The 17,399-nt window shown below is 60.5% G+C and overlaps 1 protein-coding gene across 2 annotated transcripts in view; it reads left to right on the forward strand.

The window, feature by feature from the left end:
* Nucleotides 1-17,399, forward strand: part of INPP5A (inositol polyphosphate-5-phosphatase A) — a 177,014-nt gene that overhangs the window by 6,267 nt on the left and 153,348 nt on the right. Inside the window, exon 1 of one of the 2 annotated variants that reach the window (XM_042908401.1) lies at nt 3,833-4,133. The exons of the other annotated variant lie outside the window; for it this stretch is intronic. Coding sequence (XP_042764335.1) covers nt 3,834-4,133 — 300 coding nt within the window. The 5' untranslated portion in view covers nt 3,833. Of the gene's footprint in view, nt 1-3,832; nt 4,134-17,399 lie in introns of those variants that run through there. 2 annotated transcript variants of the gene reach the window in all.

Genomic DNA, 17,399 nt, shown 5'->3' on the forward strand with positions numbered 1-17,399 from the left:
CCTGTCCTCTGGTGACGGGAATCCATAGGGTGCCCGCACCGTTTTCGACAGTTTGAGTTCACAAAGTTTGTCCTGCCGTTAGAAAAGGCACTGGAACGGGGTACCCACTTGGGTCTGCAGGGGGGGTGATGGCGCTCCGGCAGGGGCGGGCCAGAGGACCGGCCGGGCTGGGCCGTGCTGTCTGTGGAGGCACACTGTCCACGTGCTGGTGCAGCGTGTGCGTGTGACCTGAGACCGTGTGGGAGCTGGCCCGGTCCCTGGACGGCGGCTCAGGGTGGGGACCGTCTGGAGCAGGGCAGGGGTGACGGCGCTCTGCCTGCCCGCTCGCAGGGGGGGCTTTCCCGGGCCGACCCCGTGCCCCGGTGGACAGGGAGGCGTATCGGTGCCACGCGGGCTCGAGGAAAACGCTGCCTCTGGTGTGGGTTTTCCCTTTAGTGAATAGCTCAACCCCGTCTCCGGGAGCGTGGCTTTGGGGTCACTCGAACCCTGACCCACTGGTGGGTTGTTGTGACCCGAGGCCCCTTGCCTTCTCCCTTCTTTGCTCTGACAGGGGCCTTGGGCCCTTCTTTGGGGTTGGGGCTGGTGGGACTGGTGGGCCTGGGCCGCGCTCCCCGCTCTGTCTGAGCAGAATGTGATGCTGTTAGGGGTGGCTTTCCTGCTCCTACCCTGGAGCCTTGGGGGTGCGTGCTGGGTCCGCGCCCTCTGTCTGCACCCCGAGCCTCACGGGAGCTGGGTCTGGGACTGGGCCCTGGAGGCCGGGGGGCCCCTCTTTCCCCGTGGCAGAGTGCCCGGGCTCAGACACCCTTCTTTCCTGCCCCGCCCCTCAGGGCCCCTGAGCAGCTAGCAGTTATTCTGGGAACCAGAGGCCAGGCCTGGGCCTCCGTGCAGGGACCTGCTCCCAGTGCTGCTGCCAGGCCGCGTGCCGTGGACTGCAGGGACACGCGGTGACGGGAAGATGTGGCTGCTGGAGCGTGCCTCTTGTCACTGGGTACCCTCTTTTGCCTGTTGTGCGTCAGAGAGGCAGGAGTGACACCCGGCACGGTGGCTGTGGCAGGTGGAGGAGGGAACCCTCACAGCGTGAGGTGCCGGTGTTGTTGGGCGGCCCCAGCACCTCCTCTCAAGGTCTCTGTCCCCTCCTTCCCACCCAAGGCTTTCCTGGGGTGGCAGCCTGGTCCTTACCTGTGTCTGGGGCTGAGCAGAGCCTGGGCCGCTGGGCTGGTCCCTCAGGTGCCCCCAGGCATGGGCTCCTATGTGTGGCTGATGGGACGGCCTCCCTGGCCTGCCTCTGCCGCTCTGGCCTTCTCCCCTGCTGCGCGTCTGGGACTGTCACCCCACGTGCCTCGTTGCCCCCCTGCCCCTTCCCCAACCAAGTGCCTGTGGCAGGTTGGTTGTCCGTGGCCTGGACAGGGTGTGCTCCTCCATGGTTGTGCTTCTCCTGAAGCTTCTCTGGCCTCCTTGCGCAGGCAGGATTGTGCTGTCCCTTTAGGGGACCGCTCCCAGTGACCAGTGCTATGCTGTCATCCCAGCCCTCCTTCCCCTTCCCCTTCCCCACCTGAATTAGTGACAGGCTTTGTGCTTCTGTCCTGCCGTGCTTGCTGCTGATGTGGCTGTCATCAGGTTCCATTGTGTTGGGGCGCTGCGGGCAGGCGGATTTGGGGCTCTGCTCCAGGGCGTGGGGAATCCTGTGCCTTCCTGGACCTGACGGAGCGGGAGAGCTGGGTCCTAGAGCCCCTCTGCTGGTCGGGCAGAGGGCTGTGGGCCCCAGCTTGCATTTCTCTGCGTGTCTTTGCCGCCGGACGGTGTGGGTGTCCCGCCATTCGCCCAGCGGGGACTTCAGAAGGTGTCTGCAGGGGTACAGCTGTCACCATGCTCGTTTGAGAACACGACCCTCCCAGCCTTTTGAGGCCCTCGGTGCCGCGGCTCTGCGTGCTGTCTCTGGAGTCCTGCCTTCAGCCCGGACCTCGCGTGCTCAAGTCCCACCGACTGCGGCCCTCGAGTCTGGCTGGTGGTTTCCGCCCCCCCCCACCCGCTGTTCGTGTCAGCACTTCGGTCCCTCCTTAGGGCCCAGCGGGTTTCTGCTGGGCACGCACCCCACTTACGGATGCGGTGTGGTTCCTGGATTGAGCTGGTGCGGACGGTCGTCTGCGCCTGTGCTCATGTGCCCAAGGAGCGTATGTCTTCTCCAGGCACCGCCCGCCCGCTCCAGGGCCCGCCGATCCCCTGTCCACGCCGGGCTGGCACGCGGCCTCGACTGTGGGTGTGTGGCCGAGCCATCCTGTGCTTGCCCGGTGCGTTTTCTGGCCTCTGCCTTTAAAAACTAGGCATCCAGCCATGGCACTTTGCTGCGCCATGATGATGATGCCGTTGACGACGGTGTTCTCGGGTCCTGGCGGTGGTATTGGGCACACTGTCGACTGTGCTGGCGGGAGGGCGCCTCTGGGGCTGTTGTGCTTCTGCTCACTCCCCGCCCCCACCCCGGGTCAGGCCCACAGGCTCCTGAGACCTCCCGGGAGGGGCCATCTCCCTGGGTGGAACGTACCTGTCATTGTGTCACGCCCTCGAGCAGGTTATGCGGGTGGGACAGGAGTAAGGATGGCTGCCTTAGGGCCTCCCAGGCCACCCTGGGCTCCCGGGACTCTATTTCTCTGCCTCACAGCCCCGGGGTGGATGCTGGGCTGGGGCATCTCTGTGTAGTGCTGGTGCCGAGTCCCACGTTCAAGGGTCAGTCTGGTGGTACTGGTCTTCGAGAGCCGGGCAGTGGTGGCACCCGCAGCTCCCCCCCCACTGCCTCGGTACACGGAGGACCCCTGCCGCCGAGTAGGGCAGAGTGCCTCTGGCAGGTGACTTCTCTTCTCCCAGCCTCTGGGTGTCATGGCTGTCCCTGCTCCTCCCAGGTGTCTGGGAAGTTCTGTGGTCCCGCCGATGGGGGTGCCCTCCCGTGGTGCACCAGCTGTCAGCAGGGACCCTGTCAGGTGGGGAGCTCAAGCGAATTGGCAGCCGTGTTCCCAAAGCTGCAGGAGGACCCTGTCCCTGGGAGGGGCCTGGTCCTCATGGGGGAGGGCACGCCCTGTGCTCAGGGCCCGGGGCCTGCCTGGAAGGGGGCTGCGCCCGCATCCATCTGGCTCAGGGGCTTTCTTTAGCCACACCCTTCATGAGTCCCGGGGTGCCGCCTGGGGTGCGCAGGGCAGATGAGGGAGGACGGGGTCCTGAGGACGACTGGGACACAGCTGCGTGGCCCCAGCTCTGGGCTCCCTGCCTTGCCACTTAGGCTCCCGTGCAGTTGTCGCTGGGTGGCTGCCCCCTCCGTGAGACGTTCCCGGAGACGGTCAGGCTGGGGAGTTGTGACCTTCTGGGTGAACCTGGTCATGTGGAGCTGAGAGCTGGGTTGAATGGTCAGTACTTTTTTTTTTTAATGTTTATTTATTTTGAGAGAGAGAGCACGCTCAAGTGGGAGAAGGGCGGAGAGAGAATCCCAAGCAGACTCCACACTCGGTGCAGATCCCTATGTGGGACTCGATCCCACGAACTATGAGACCACGACCAGAGCCGCGATCAAGAGGACGGTTAACTGACTGAACCACCTAGGGGCCCCCGATGGTCAGTGCTGTTAAAACCATGGTGTGGCCTGCAGAGCCCGGGGCAGGCGTGGCCCTGAGAGGCGGCCGGGGACGGGTGGGGGGACGGAGGGAGCATCGCATCCTAGTTTGCCCGCGGGCGTCCTCCAGGCGTGCTCAGAGTCCCGTTCTAGTCCTGGGCCCCAGGGTTAACCGGGATGCCTCCTGGGGCCATGCTTTTCCAGCTCTGCAGGTGGTTGCCCAGCCCGAGTGTGGAGCATGCTCTTCTCTGTGTTGTCACTTGGGGTGATCTGGACTTTTGTTAAAGACGTTCTGTTGAGAATGACATCTGTCCAAGTGACAAACAAATTTGTGGGGACACGTGTTTTGTTTGCTCTTTTCTCCTTCATCACCTATGGTTTTTCAGATCTTTTGCAACTTCCTGTTTTTGCTGCAAGGCCGTCACCGCCCTCGCCGCCGCATCCAGGCAGCGTCCCGTGCACCCCGTCCAGGTGGGGGGTGGAAGGCTGGGCCGCGTGGGAGGGAGTCGTGGTTGTCGAGGCCGCCAGCAGAATGTGGGTGAGTGGAAGGAACTGACCAACCGGGGGAACCAAAGCAGTGTCCCGGTGGCTGATTCGGGGACCGTCCAGAACACCAGCAGGTGGGGTCTCGCCTAAGCTTCTGAAGCCCCCAGGGCCCTGTCCTCACCTCTGCAGCCCAGGCACACTTGGTGCTGTGGGAGAGGTGTTTGGGGGCAGGAGGCCTGGGCCCCCAGGCTGCTGGCGACTGTGCTGTGCCGTCCAGGTTCTGCCCCAGCCGGGCTTGCAGGTGCGGGCCCAGAGGACTCATTTTTAGGGACTGTTAACAGCGTGGTTCTGGTGGCCTTGGGCTTAGTGAGTGCTCCTCAGAGCTGGGCCTTCGTCCAGAGGCCGGAGCCTTGGCAGGGAGCTCCAGGGAACACCCCTGAGGGCTCCCCGTGCCAGTGCTCCCAGCAGCACGCTCGCCCTGCCCGCCTCCGTGGGGCATTCCTTGAATTGGCCAGGCACAGCGGCTGAGCACTGGAGAATCTCGAGGGCCCCTGGGGGAGGCCCCTGAGGCCCCTCACGTCCCACCTTCCCTGCCTCTGTCTCCCATACCCATCCCACCGGTTCTGTCTGGGATGCGAGGGACCGCAGGATAAATCCCAGGGAGGGAGCTGTGGGTCACAGGGGCGAGTACCAAGAAGGGAGGCTCCTTGGGCCAGGGGAGGAGGCCACAGGAGCCTGCGAGGGGCCTGGGGGGTGGCAGAGGCCTGTCAAGAAAGGTGTCCTGGGGTGTGGGGCGCAGGGCCCCAGGAGCCCGCAGGCAGGAGCTGGGGTTTGTCGTCTGAGGCACCTCGTACGTGGTCAAGGCCTCACCCCTGAGGCAGGGACTCCTGCTCGTGTCTTGCTGGGATGAGGCACAGCCCACCTTTGGGGCAGAGGGGCCTTACACTGGGGCCGCCTGGCTCGTGGCTCATACTCTGAGCACCCAGCTGCCCTGGCCGCCCAGTGGGGCAGGAGATGAACTTGAAGGTCGCTTAGGAGGCCCAGAGATGCCCTGGGCCCAGAGACCACAGGTAGCCTCTTGGGCCAGCAGCCAGAGCCAGCACCTGAAGCGTCTGGGGCCTGGGGGCCGGCTGGAGAAGTAAGGAAGAGGCGGCCTCCGGGGCCACTGCAGGGCAGGAGCAGAGGCAGGAAATGGGGAGACAGGCCTGCTTGGGAGGCCGCACGGTCGGCGTGGGCGGTGTGGTCGGCGTGGTCCGGCAAAGCCAGTGAGTGGCGGAAACTGCACTGTGGGCCGAGAGGCTGCGTGGGTCTGACTGTGCTTGAGCCCTTGTTCCCCCTGTGCATGGGGACTGTGGCTCACGGCCCCCCGCCCCCCCCCCCCCCCCCCCCCCCCCCCCGTGGCCCAGTAGGAAGAAGCCGAGAGGCGTGGGTGCCACTGCCTCGACCCCGCTGTCGTCCCCCAGGGCACGGCCTTGAGTAGGGACAGTTAGTTCCCTCCTCCATGCACACGGGGGCCGTCGGAACCGTCTGTGCCCTGCCTGCATTTTCACTACTGATAAGTGAGTCAGTCCGGAAGGGGAAGAAGGGGGTGCTTAGGGCTGGGCTGGAAGGGTGAGGAGCTCCGGATAGCCCAGGGAGGTGAGCGGAGAGGTGCGCGGGACTGGCCCTCCAGGACGGGGTCCGTCGAGGAGCACCTCCCACGGAGCGAGGGGTGACAGGCGGCAAGGTCCTGGCGGGAGCACTCCCGTGTCTGTCTGCAGTGTGAGAAGGTTCTGCCAGGGGCAGGCGGACGTCTCCTAGATTCGGGGAGAAAAGTGACGTCTGTGAGCCTTGATAACCCTGATGGTTCTAGTTTTCTGTAATGGAAAAAGTCACGCAGAGTGACCCAGAAAGGCTCCCTGAAATGCCTCGTCGGTATCTCGCACGACATTTCGAGTTGCCTTAAATGCCGGCAGCGCAGACAGACCGCAGACCGGTCCATGTGTTACGGCAGCTGCTGCGTGAGGAACCTCCCCTGTGACAGGTGGACGTGAAATTGTAGCATGTTGTGAGAGAGGACGCACACCACCCCCCCCACTGGGGTTTAACGTGGCCCCAGCGGTGTGTTCACAGAGGGAGAACCGTTCCCGGGTCGGGGGCGGTGGACTGGGGGTCTGTGAGCGTCCCCGGTGCCCGGTGGGGGCGCAGGGCCCGGAGCGGAGGGAGCCCGGGCCACCCCTCCCTGTCACACGCGGGCCGACCCCACCGCCAGTGCTCAAGTTACAAAACACGTAGGTCCTCCCCAGCCGCACACTCGTGGCCAGTGGCACACTGCCCCTGACCTCCCAGCCGCACACCATGGCCAGTGGCACACCGCTGGCTCAGAGCCCGGCCGTGGACAGCCTCGGCTGGTGCACCGGGACGCGCTGGTGGAATGAGTCTCTGGTCGGGTGGCAGGTGTGTGCTCGGAGCCAGGTAGGTTTGGGGCCAGGGGGTCGCTCCTGGAGCACATCCCTCCTCAGGGATGCACCGGCTGTGGGTCGCCCCCACGCTCACCGGGTCCCCATAAACTCCTTCTCCTGTGTGTAGAAAGCTGAGGAGACGGCCACTTGTATGTTCTGTGGCTGGCCGAGGGGACTTTTCCCGCCGCTTGTCTGGGTTGGTGTGACTGTGGAGCAGGAGGGTGGCTGGGGTGCCCTCCTTCCACCTGAGCGCCCGAGCCGGACCCCCGCCGTCCCGTGGACTCCTGGTTGCAAGCTGACAAAGTGCCACTGAGCGTCAGAAGGACCCCTGGCCTCGGAGGAAGGATCACTTGACACACGCGGGCAGCGTGCCCTGGCCTTTGTACCCAGGGGGCGCCTGGTGGACCGGCAGCCCCCCGGGGGTCTTCCCTGGGGGCCAGGCTTCCGCCGGTCTCGGTGCCACCGACCGCAGCCCTGTGCCGCAGCAGTGCCCCATGGCGGAGAGTGGGTCGCTCCGTGCTGTCTTAGCACATTCTCGACGGCGTCCTCGCAAGCGCATTCCGATGAAGTCCGAGTCATCTGTCTTGTTCCTTGTGCCTCAGCTGTTGTCTCTGAGAAGCCGCCTCCCGATCCAGGGTCACGGAGATCTACCCCGACCCTTTCCCCTAAGATCGTAGCTTCAGCCCTTCTGTTTGGGTCTTTCGCTTGTTGGACGCACTTTTTGTGTGTATCGTGAGTTAGGATCTCTACCTAGCGGTCCCGGTGCCATCTGTTGAGAAGCCTGGTTTCCGCCCCGACTGTCTTGGCGCCTTGTTGAAAATTGGCCATAAAGACGCATCTCTCGGGTGCGCTCCCCGCACCTGTACGTCTGCCCTGTGCCGGGACCACACCGTGTGGAGGACCGTAGCTTTGTCGTGGGTTTGGAACGGGGGAGTGTGAGTCCTCTGCCTGGTGCTTGTTCTTCGAGCTCGTTGTGGGTCTCCTGCATGGCACACGCGCTCCGGGACTGGCCTGTCTGCTTCCACGGGGGCCCCCTGGGGTCCCCGCCGCACCGGACCCCCAGTTTCTCTGGGAATCGTGTCGCCACGTCAACACTGTGCCTGCAGCACGCCGCCACGGGAGAGCCCTCCGAGGGCTTAGGTCCTCTTCGCTTCCTTTCCGTGATGCGTGACGCGCTTCAGCACAAGCCCTGCGCTTGTCTTGTTTGATTCACTCCTGACCCTTCCGCCGGTGCATCAGGCCTTTGTTTCTTCCGAGCCGGCTTTGGTAGCGCGTCTTTCCGGGCGTGCGTCCCTCACGCGGGTTAAGCGGTCTGCTGGCGTGTGGCCCTTCGCGGGGTTCCCGCACGGTCTGTTCAGCCCCAGCTTTACAGTTTGTCCACAGTGTGTTCGTTGGTCTAGCCAAACGTTTTCTCAGCTTTGTTGATCTTTTTTCGAAGCCCCAGCTTTTTGGTTTCACCGCTTTTTCCGTTGTTTTCTGTTTTCAGTAGGGGCTGCGCCCGGGATTAAGTCGCCCAGAAACCTTCCTCGAAAGTCACGTTGCCGCAGTAGCTGCTGCTGACAGAGCCTCACTCTTTGCTTTCCGCCTTCTGTGTTTTCGGCTGACGCCGAGCCATCCTTCCGCTTTTTCCTGAGCAGAGACACCACTCCGACGTGGTGTCCTGAGTCAGCTGTGCTGGGCGCACCGGTCGTGGCCCCGATTTGGGGTCCTCTGTCCCGTGCCACCAACCTTCAGGACAGTCTTTGCCTGTATGCCCGGCCCCGGGCCCCGGGTGAGGTGGCCCTTACGCACATATGTCGACTTTGTTGCTTGAATAAATGCAAAGCCTCCAGCCAGATGCCCCTCTGAGTGCTGTGACGTGACTGGGCACTGGTCCACGGCTCCGAGAGCCTGCGATTCTGTCACAGGCTTCACGTGCTCCAGTGGGCTCCCTTCTCTGCGACCACTCGTGACTGACAGGAGGCAGAACCAGCAAGTACCTAGAACGGTCTTCAGAAGCGGGGTTGGGAAGAAATGCCCTTCGGGACCCGTCCATTTGGCCTCAGGCACGAGGGGTGCGTTCCAGGGGGTGACGCCGTCCTTACTGAGCCAGGCACTGGGTGGGCCCTGCTCTCGGGGATATTCCAGTCTGGTGTGGAAGATGCCGGTGAGACTCTTAACAGCTGCGGCTTACGGGGCTCTAGTTAAGAGTAGACGGAACTCTTGCCAGTTTGAGCAGAAAAGGAGGTTTTAAAAATAGGTGGCTCCTGGGAAGGGCTGGGAGTCAGGCTTGGGGGGCCCAGGGGAGGGCGGCTGAGCGCATCCCTGTCTCTGGGGACTCTTGCTGCTGCCGCTGGGCAGAGGACCCACTTGACAGCCTCTCCCCTCCCGTCACTGGTGTCTCGGGCTCCACTGTGTAGGTGGCAGGGGCTGGACAAGGGTGACCTGGTTCCTGCCTCCAGGGCGCGGTGCTGGGAGGAGCCTAGAGGCCCCATAAGGGTCCTCACCCAGCCCTTGTCCTCCCCGCTGAGCACGTTCACTTGGGGGTTTGAAGTGCCCCAGGGTCAAGTTCCGGCTGCTCTAAGGGTCGATCGTAGTTCTGTTTAAAGTACACTTTTCTAACAGTTTGTCATTAGCAGTCTGAAAATGCACATTTTAACCTGAGAGGTAAGGAAGAAAGCAAGAGCCTGAGGTCTCTGATTTCCGGGACTTGTATGTGATGTGGTGCTCCCCGTCGGGGCGGCGGTCTGGGGCGCCCCCACCGCCTCTGCACCCGCGTTGTTTGCCATGGCATGCGGTGTGTTCGTTCCTTGAGATTTCCTAAACTGGCGCTTGCCAGAATTTTTATAGCTCTAACATGGAGGCCAAACGCGTCTGCGCGTGTCTGGGTGCATCTGTGTGTACGTTTAACACGCCCCTGTGTAAATACGTGTTTTAACAGAGACTACTTTCCAACCATCGCTCTTGACATACGGTTGACCCTTGGACAACCCAGGGGTTCTGCGCAATCAGAAAGCCCCGTAATAACGTCTCACTCCCCAAAACTTACTGCTAACCGTGTCCCGATTGGAAGCTTTCCAGGAACCTAGTGAATTAACATGTGTGTAGCATGTTGTACGTGCTACATGCTGTGTATTCTTACAGTAAATCAAGCGAGGAAGGAAGACAGTACCAAGAAAACGATCAGGAGGACAGGATGCGTTTATAGTACCGTGCTGCCCTTGCCAGGAAAACCAGCAGAGAAGCCGGCCTGTGTGCTTCAAACCCCAGTGTTCAGGGTCAACTGTACATTGATTTTTTTTTTTAAATTAAAAAAAATTTTATTATTATTATTATTTATTGTTGAGAGAGACAGAGACAGAATGCGAGTGGGCTAGGGGCAGAGGGAGAGGGAGACACAGAATCCGAAGCAGGCTCCAGGCTCTGAGCCGTCAGCACAGAACCCGACGCGGGGCTTGAACTCACAAGCCATGAGATCGTGACCTGAGTCGAAGTCGGACGCTTAACCGACTGAGCCCCCAGGCGCCCCAACTGTCCAACTGTACATTATTTTCAAGAACTGATGTTTGGTGAAGCGTGACGCTGAGTTTCAGCTCGGGTAATGAAGGGCACAGGGCATGGTGCTAATTTTGAACGGCGGGGGGCGGCTTCTGACGGGCGCAGAGGGGGGAAAGCACGTGACTTTCACCCTGGGTCCCCACGCCTGAGTCTGCATCTCAGAAAGGAGCAGCTTTCCAGGGCCTCACGGGGATCATTGCTTCTGGGTTCAGACTCAGGGAGGGGACTGTGACTGAGTGACAAGGCTGTCACAGGCAGATGACCCGAAGAAGGCAGGGAGCCCCCCAGCTCCTGGGCTGCGTGTGGAGCCCTTGCCGGGTTTGCTGCCTGTGTCTCGAGGAGCGTGGGGCCTTCTAGCAGGAGTGGCACCGCTCCCTGTGGGCCCCACTCTTTCTGTGTCCCTCTTGTCTGAGAGGCCGCCGCGGAGCTTGGCCTCCGTGCCCATCTCCGCCACAGCGTGTCTTTTGTGCCCTTCTGCTTGCGTGCCAGCAGACCTTTCCCAGATGGCCCCACTAAGGGGACCGGGGTGACAGTAAGGGGCTTAGAGGCTGCAGGAGCCTCACCTTGACTGTTGGGGCCCCACTGCCCACCCTCCAGACAAAGGGCATTGACATCCCTGGGCACAGGAGGGGTCGAGGGGTGGTATCCCCGCGGAAGGAGGGCTCTCCAGGCAGTGGTCCTGGCAGCCGTGCCACCGTGGGCCGACCTTGAGCCCTTCTTCCTATGTATCACTGCTCAGCTGTGACAGCTCCTGCCTGTGCGCTGGGCCTTGTGGGGCCAGCGCCCCGGCCTCTGGGTGTGGCCGGCTGACGGGCTCAAGAGCCAGTTAGGAAGCCCTCACGGGTTTCTGCAGAGGCACTGCCTTGGTGAGCCTCGGGAGAGGCGGAGGGGTGGTTTTGCCAAATATCATGAGGTTGAGAGCTTTGACTTTGGAGATGGGTGTGAAAGGGGATGTCGGGAAGTGGCAGGAGTGGATGAACGTGCGCTGTGTGTGTGGCCAGCTCACACGTCTGCAGACATCTGTGCACCAGCTGTCACATCCCTGGACATCCATGGACCAGCTCTCGTGTCCATGGGCATCCGTGGACCGCCTCTCACATGTGTGGTTGTCCGTACCCTGGCTCTCACGTTCCTGGTGGCCGGTGCACGGAGCATTGGGGTGGTTCCTGGGGTTTGGAGCGTGTCCAGGCTGGGAAGGATGGCTGGGCGGGTCTGGGGGCCTTGGCCGCCCTCTTTCCCATCGGGATCGCTGATGTCACAGGGTTGGTTCGCTAGTTTTTGGGCTGTAGGAACTTGAGAGTTACTCCGGGCTCTGCTTGCTGGTTGCGACTGTGTTTTTTCTTTAGAGAACAAATTGCAGATTTGAATATTTTGCAGCTCCGGTTTTGAGTTCAGCTTGCAGAGCTCACCATCCGCTGTGGGAGTCCTGCTGACCTCAGGCCAGTAGACTGTCCCCTGCATGTGGTCCTGCCCCTTGCCTCCTGAGTGTGGCCTCAGCCTGGTGGCCAGTCTGCCCCGATCCCCTTTTCCTGAAGGTGGACGGCCCCAGGCTGGTTCGTGGGGAGATGGGAGGGCAGACACACAGAGCATTCCCTGGGTCCTCTGTCCTGCAAGCCGATCCCCACCCTGACCTCCTTACCAGCTCCGGCTGGACCGTCCCACCGGCTCCGAGGCAAGTCTGCCAGCCCGCACCCAGCCCGGGCCACACCCACACTCCTGCCTGTAGGAGCTGGCTGCCCTCACCCCAGAGCCAGTTGTTGCTGGAGCGCTTCCCAGCCGTAGTTCGCCTGGGACCCTGGGCCACCAGGGCCACTGTCTGAGGCGGTCAGCCGGGCCCTCTTCCCCTGGCACCCGCTGAGTTGCAGGGGTGGGCGCCTTCTCTGTCCCTGTGGCTCCCCTCCCAGGACAGCGCGTGACCTGGTGTCAGTGTCTTAGCACGCCCAGTCTGTCCCCGCAGAAGGGAAGCTCCGTGAGGTCAGGGTTCATCAGGTGCCTCATGTTGTTACCAGGAGCTCGCAGGCAAACTCCCCGAGGGGCCTGGGGACACATCTCGGATTCACGTTGGAAGAGCGAAGGCCTTCGAGGTGGAGCGTGCCACTCTGTCTTGTTCTCTGCCCTTGACGAGAAAACCCAAGTCACAGATGACGGGTGGCAGAGTGGGGACTGCTAACCTGTGGGTGACTTCTCACTGTGGTGTGGAGGGACTGGGGAGGGAGGGGGTTCAAGGCCCCGATTCTGGAAAGCATGTCCAAGGAACGCTTTCTGAGGATCAGGACGAGGAGGGTCCTGCCGTGGGCGGTCGGCTCTCACTGTCGCTCTGTCCTTGACCGCACACTCCTTGTCCCTGGGCCCCCGATGGCCAGGTTAGCAGCGTGTCTTTGGGCTAGTGGCCTTCCACGGTTCCTACCTGGTGGCCCCAGGGAGGGTATCCCAGAGTGTCTTATTTCCATGAGGTGTGGGTCCCTAGCCTGGCCCTCTGATTCCCCAGATCAGCCGGGGCTCAGCCCATCCTCAGTCTCACACTGCCCTCTGCCCGTACCCGTTGAGATGGCGCAGAACCTTCTGGAATGTTTTCAGCAGGGCAGGTGTCAGACTTGAACAGTATGTAGTGCTTGAGGTTGCCTCTGTGTTTTAAGTGTGTGGTGCTGGTCACACCGAACTGGGACCCCTCCCAAGTGGGGTCACTGCAGTCCCCAGTCCGGCATGCTGACATTCAGGGGCACGGCCAACTGGGTTAGTTCCAGAGTCACAAGAGCGGCGGGAGCCTCCACATACAGGGGGTCTGTCGGGGGGAGGAGGAGCACGTGAGGACCCGGGGAGACCCCCTCCTCCCTGAGGCAGAGGAGCCACAAGAGCGGAGGACGGGAGGGACAAGGAGGGGGCCAGAGGGGACAGGGGTCAGGATGGAGTGTGTCGGGGGCAGGCCTGCAGGGTGCAGGGTGGCCGAGTGTGAGGGACGTCGTTCAGGCCGTCGGGGAGGAGCCCGCGGGCTGCCAGCACCTTGGGCTGAGGGTCCCTTCGCATCGTGTGTCTGAGGAGTGGGCCTTGGAAGGTGGATTCTCCCTGGCCCCACCTGGACCGAGGCACCCTCGTCCTCCGGACCGGTGCTCCAGCTGGTTTGGGGGACATGGTGCTTCCGGCACATTGTGCCATGAGAAGGGGCAGGATGTGCAAATGATCGTGGGACCCTTGTCTTTCGGTTTCTATGTATTTTTCTATGTAAAACATCCCCCAGACGCTCACTTTGGGGTAAGAGTGGGTGGGTCACAGACGGCGATGGTGTGAATTTGGGAACCGGGCAAGACTAGAAATCAGCGTGAAGTTTTGTTCGGAGTCCGCAGCCTCCCCGGCACCTGGGGGCCGGCTGAGGGTCTCTCCCGCTGCGGGGGCTCCTCCCGTGTCTCGGTGCACGTGTCCTGCCTGCACCCCGGGCGGCCTGCAGGTCTGGCTCTGGCCTTTCCCGGGGAGCGAGGCGGCCTCCTGGCGGGGGGAGGGTGGGGGGGGTGGGGCTGTGCCGCTGTGCGTGGTCCCGCGTCTGCCCCCCCGTAGTGAGTAAGTGTGTCAAAATGAGGGTGCGGCCACGCATTCACACCGTGGCAATTAGGCACAAGCATATTCTCAGCCACAGGTTTTACAGGAATGGTAATTTTCCGTGTTGTAGTGAGCACAGAGCATACACAGGGTCGGGAAAGCAACAGAATACACGTGTATGTTTAAAAAGATCATAATCATGGGTTGCTGTACGGAAGAACTTTAAAATTAGAAGGAATTCTTTTCTCAGGATGGCTATTGAAAAATGACGTGTTGGGGCGCCTGGGTGGCTCAGTCGGTTGAGCGGCCGACTTCGGCTCAGGTCATGATCTCGCGGTCCGTGAGTTCGAGCCCCGCGTCGGGCTCTGTGCTGACAGCTCAGAGCCTGGAGCCTGTTTCAGATTCTGTGTCCCCCTCTCTCTGACCCTCCCCCGTTCATGCTCTGTCTCTCTCTGGCTCAAAAATAAATAAACATTAAAAAAAAAAAAAAAAAGAAAAATGATGTGTTGAGTGGGTGCCACATGGGAAAAGAAAAGGAACAGAAAAAGTAGGGGAAGGTAGGGGAAACAGGCCCTGAATTCTCCCCGATGCGTGGTGGCTTCATTGGTGGCCCTGTGATTGCTGGCAAGGCCGACCGTAGGGGCTGCTAATGGGGGTTATTGCTCTGTGCTCTGGGCAGTTGTCCAGGAGACCCGTGAAGGGGCCGAGGAAGGCCCCGGAGCCTCAGTGGCCGATGCACACCCCTTTTGCGGTCCTCTGGTCCATCTGGCCTCCCAGTTATGTGTGGTGGCCGGAGTCCCCTGTCGTGTCTCCTTGCTTCCCACCGCTCCCCACCCATGCTGCCCTCTCGGGGTGGCTCCTGGAGTGTGGCCAGCACCCGTCCTGGGAAGGCCGCGGTGGGGGAAGGAGCTTTGTCCCCACAGCCCCGGGCTTCCCCCGGGCCTGTGCGGCCACCGTGCGTCTGGGAGGCCGTGACCCCTTCTCCGTGGATGTGGGACCCGGGGTTTCCGGGGTGGCCGTGGCCATGCCGGTCTCAGTGTTCCTACCTGCACCAGGGGCTGTGAAAATGGCTCTTGGAATGGAGATCCGGTTCCAAACGCTCTAGGCTTTGAGGAGGAGAAGGCGTATCTCGGGAGTGTCTTGAGGTCTCAAGGTCACAGATGAACAGCGGTAGATGCCATGAGGTCCTGGGTGTGGTAGAGAGAGCTCCTTTCCCTGAGGTCTGGGAGCTCCGGCCTTCACCATGGCTACATCCGGGCTTCTCTTATTCCTGCAGCAGGTGTTCATTGAGTGCCTGCTGTATGCCTGGCCCTGTTCTGGGTGTGGGAACTGTATCAGTGGACTCTGAGCTGTGCTTGGAGAGACCGCCTGCCTGGGCCCGGTGTGAGCCTCAGGGAGATGGGAACTGGCCGCTGCTGACTCAGAGATCTGGGCCCGTCTGGGGGCCACGTCAGCCCCTGCACTGGAGCCACCCCTGACCCCCCCACCAGGAGCTCCCCCTGTGGGAGCTCCTCCCTTAGGAGCCCCCCCCCCCCGCTCCGCCCCCCCAGGATCTCCCTGCGGGATGCGAGAGCCCCACCACTGCCCCCCCCCCCCCCCCCCCGGCCCAGGAGCTCCTCCTGCGGGAGCCTCCTCGCCCCGTCCCCCCAGGAGCTCCCCCACTGGGAGCCTTGCTGGGAGCTCCTCTGCCGGGTGTGGTACAGACACCAGCGAGCCTGTTCTGCACTGTTGTTTTACAGCTTCTGGGCTGAGCAGAAATGGCACCATTTATTTCACCGTGTATTTGAAGTGGTGCATATTTGAAAATTTGTTTTAATTCCAAGCCTAAACCACTTAAGAAATAAGCCAAAGACGCTCTAAGGCACTTTGCGCTCCTCACGTCCACCCTGCGGTGTGGACGACACAGAGGATACGCGGGGTTTGTAGTCGACCAGAGCGCAGACCTCCCAGCTGGCTGTGGGTCCAGTGTAGGGTGGGGGCCGGGGCCGAGGCCAGCAGACCAGCCCCTTGTCCATCAACACACGTATATGGCTGTTCCTCCTTCTTGTCTCTGAGTTGGGGACTTTAGCAGGGTCATAGGAAGGAATGCTACTTTCTTCCAGGTCGTCCCCTGCAGCAGTGACAACCTTCGGGCAGTGACAACCTGGGGAGGGGACAGGGAGGCCTCAGGGTATGACTGTCACCTGGCCACCTGTATTGTTCTTCCTGGTTCTCCAGGGAAACCTGTCAAACTTAAAGCAGTTTTAAGACCTTAGTTTGTTCAACTGTATTTAAACGATCTTGAAAAAATGAGCAAAAACGGGTAATTTTCTAGCAAAGTATGTACAAATACACAGACCGAAGAAGAGAGAATAGTCAAGTTGGCCAGTTATTAGAGGAAGACAGAACGATCGACCTGTCGCCAGGTACAGGTATTTCAAGTTGTCCAGGAACGGCGGACTCCAGCCCTGTGCGAACTGTCCGGCTGCAGAGAGATCACGAACGCTCAGAGACCGCGGAGCCCCAGGGGCCAGCACCATAGACCGTCGCTTGTGCGTGCTCGCCAGAGGGTCCCACGGAGGACCCAGCGGCAAGTAGAAAACAGTCTGTTTATTACGCGTGTGAGTGTGGTTTCGTATTCGGAAAAATTGCGTCGCATGATCCAGCATGTTAATAAGTTAATAATTTATCAATAGGAAAATGTCTGTTTTTTGTAGACGCTGAAAATATATTTGATAAAATTCAACATCTCTTGATTAAACAATGATTCCTCAAAGTAAAATTGAAACATGTAAGATTTCATTAATACTGTTTTGGAAACATGGAAATCAAACGTTGAAGTTGAACAAGACAAAGATGCTTGACATAAACGTGTTTATTTAAACATTTTCTAGAAGCTTTAACTACTGAAATCAGTAATGAAACAAGAAGAGACCGTAAATCCTGAAGTATCAGAAAGGAAGGAGAGTTATTTATAAATATGATTATGCATCTGGGAAACTCAAGTGGATTTACTGAAAACCTGTGATACGCAGTGAAAGCCTTTAGTGATTAATCCGTACAAGTTCTTATACATCCAGACAGTAAGCAGAAGGGACCCCATCTGTGATGACGAAACGCACAGCCATGGAGTCCAGCACTCTGACCTCTGTGTGAAGGCAGCTTCAACACAGTTGCAGAGAGCGGTGACAGTCCGTGGGGACACTGCCCGTTTGCAAATGCAAAGGCTTAACTTACGAAGAGGTAGTCACTTCTGCTGATCTTTAAATCTAACTGATCTGGGAAACACACGGTGTCGGGATGCTGATGGTTACGAGTAACAGAATCCCTCCCTGGTCACACACGGGGCGGGGAGCGTGCGGGGCAGTTCGGCACGCCGTCCGGGCCCAGCTCCCCCACGTCTCCGTTCCCACGCCTCCCTGTGCCTGTGGTACTGTCCCTCTGATAAAGGCTGGATGCCACCATCAGATTCTGACACCACGTCCTGCAAAATTGGAAAGGAGAGACACTGGGGGGGGGGGGGGGGAAGGAAGCACACCAACACCCCCCCGCCAAAACCCCAAACAACAACCCCATTTTTTCCCAAAGAAAATGGAAACGCTTATTCAGAAAGATACATACACCTTCCTGGTGGCTGCGGCGTTATTCGCAATAGTCAAGACGCAGAAGCGACCCAGCGTTGTCCATCCATAGACGAGTGGGCAAAGAAAATGTGTGCACACCGTGCAATACTACTCAGCCATAAAACAAGACGCAAATCTTGCCGTTTGCAACAACACGGATGGGCCTGGAGAGCATTATGCTGAGTGCAAGACGTCAGAGAAATACCA

The sequence above is a fragment of the Panthera leo genome, chromosome D2 (genome assembly GCF_018350215.1).
Source record: "Panthera leo isolate Ple1 chromosome D2, P.leo_Ple1_pat1.1, whole genome shotgun sequence".
Classification (NCBI taxonomy): domain Eukaryota; kingdom Metazoa; phylum Chordata; class Mammalia; order Carnivora; family Felidae; genus Panthera; species Panthera leo.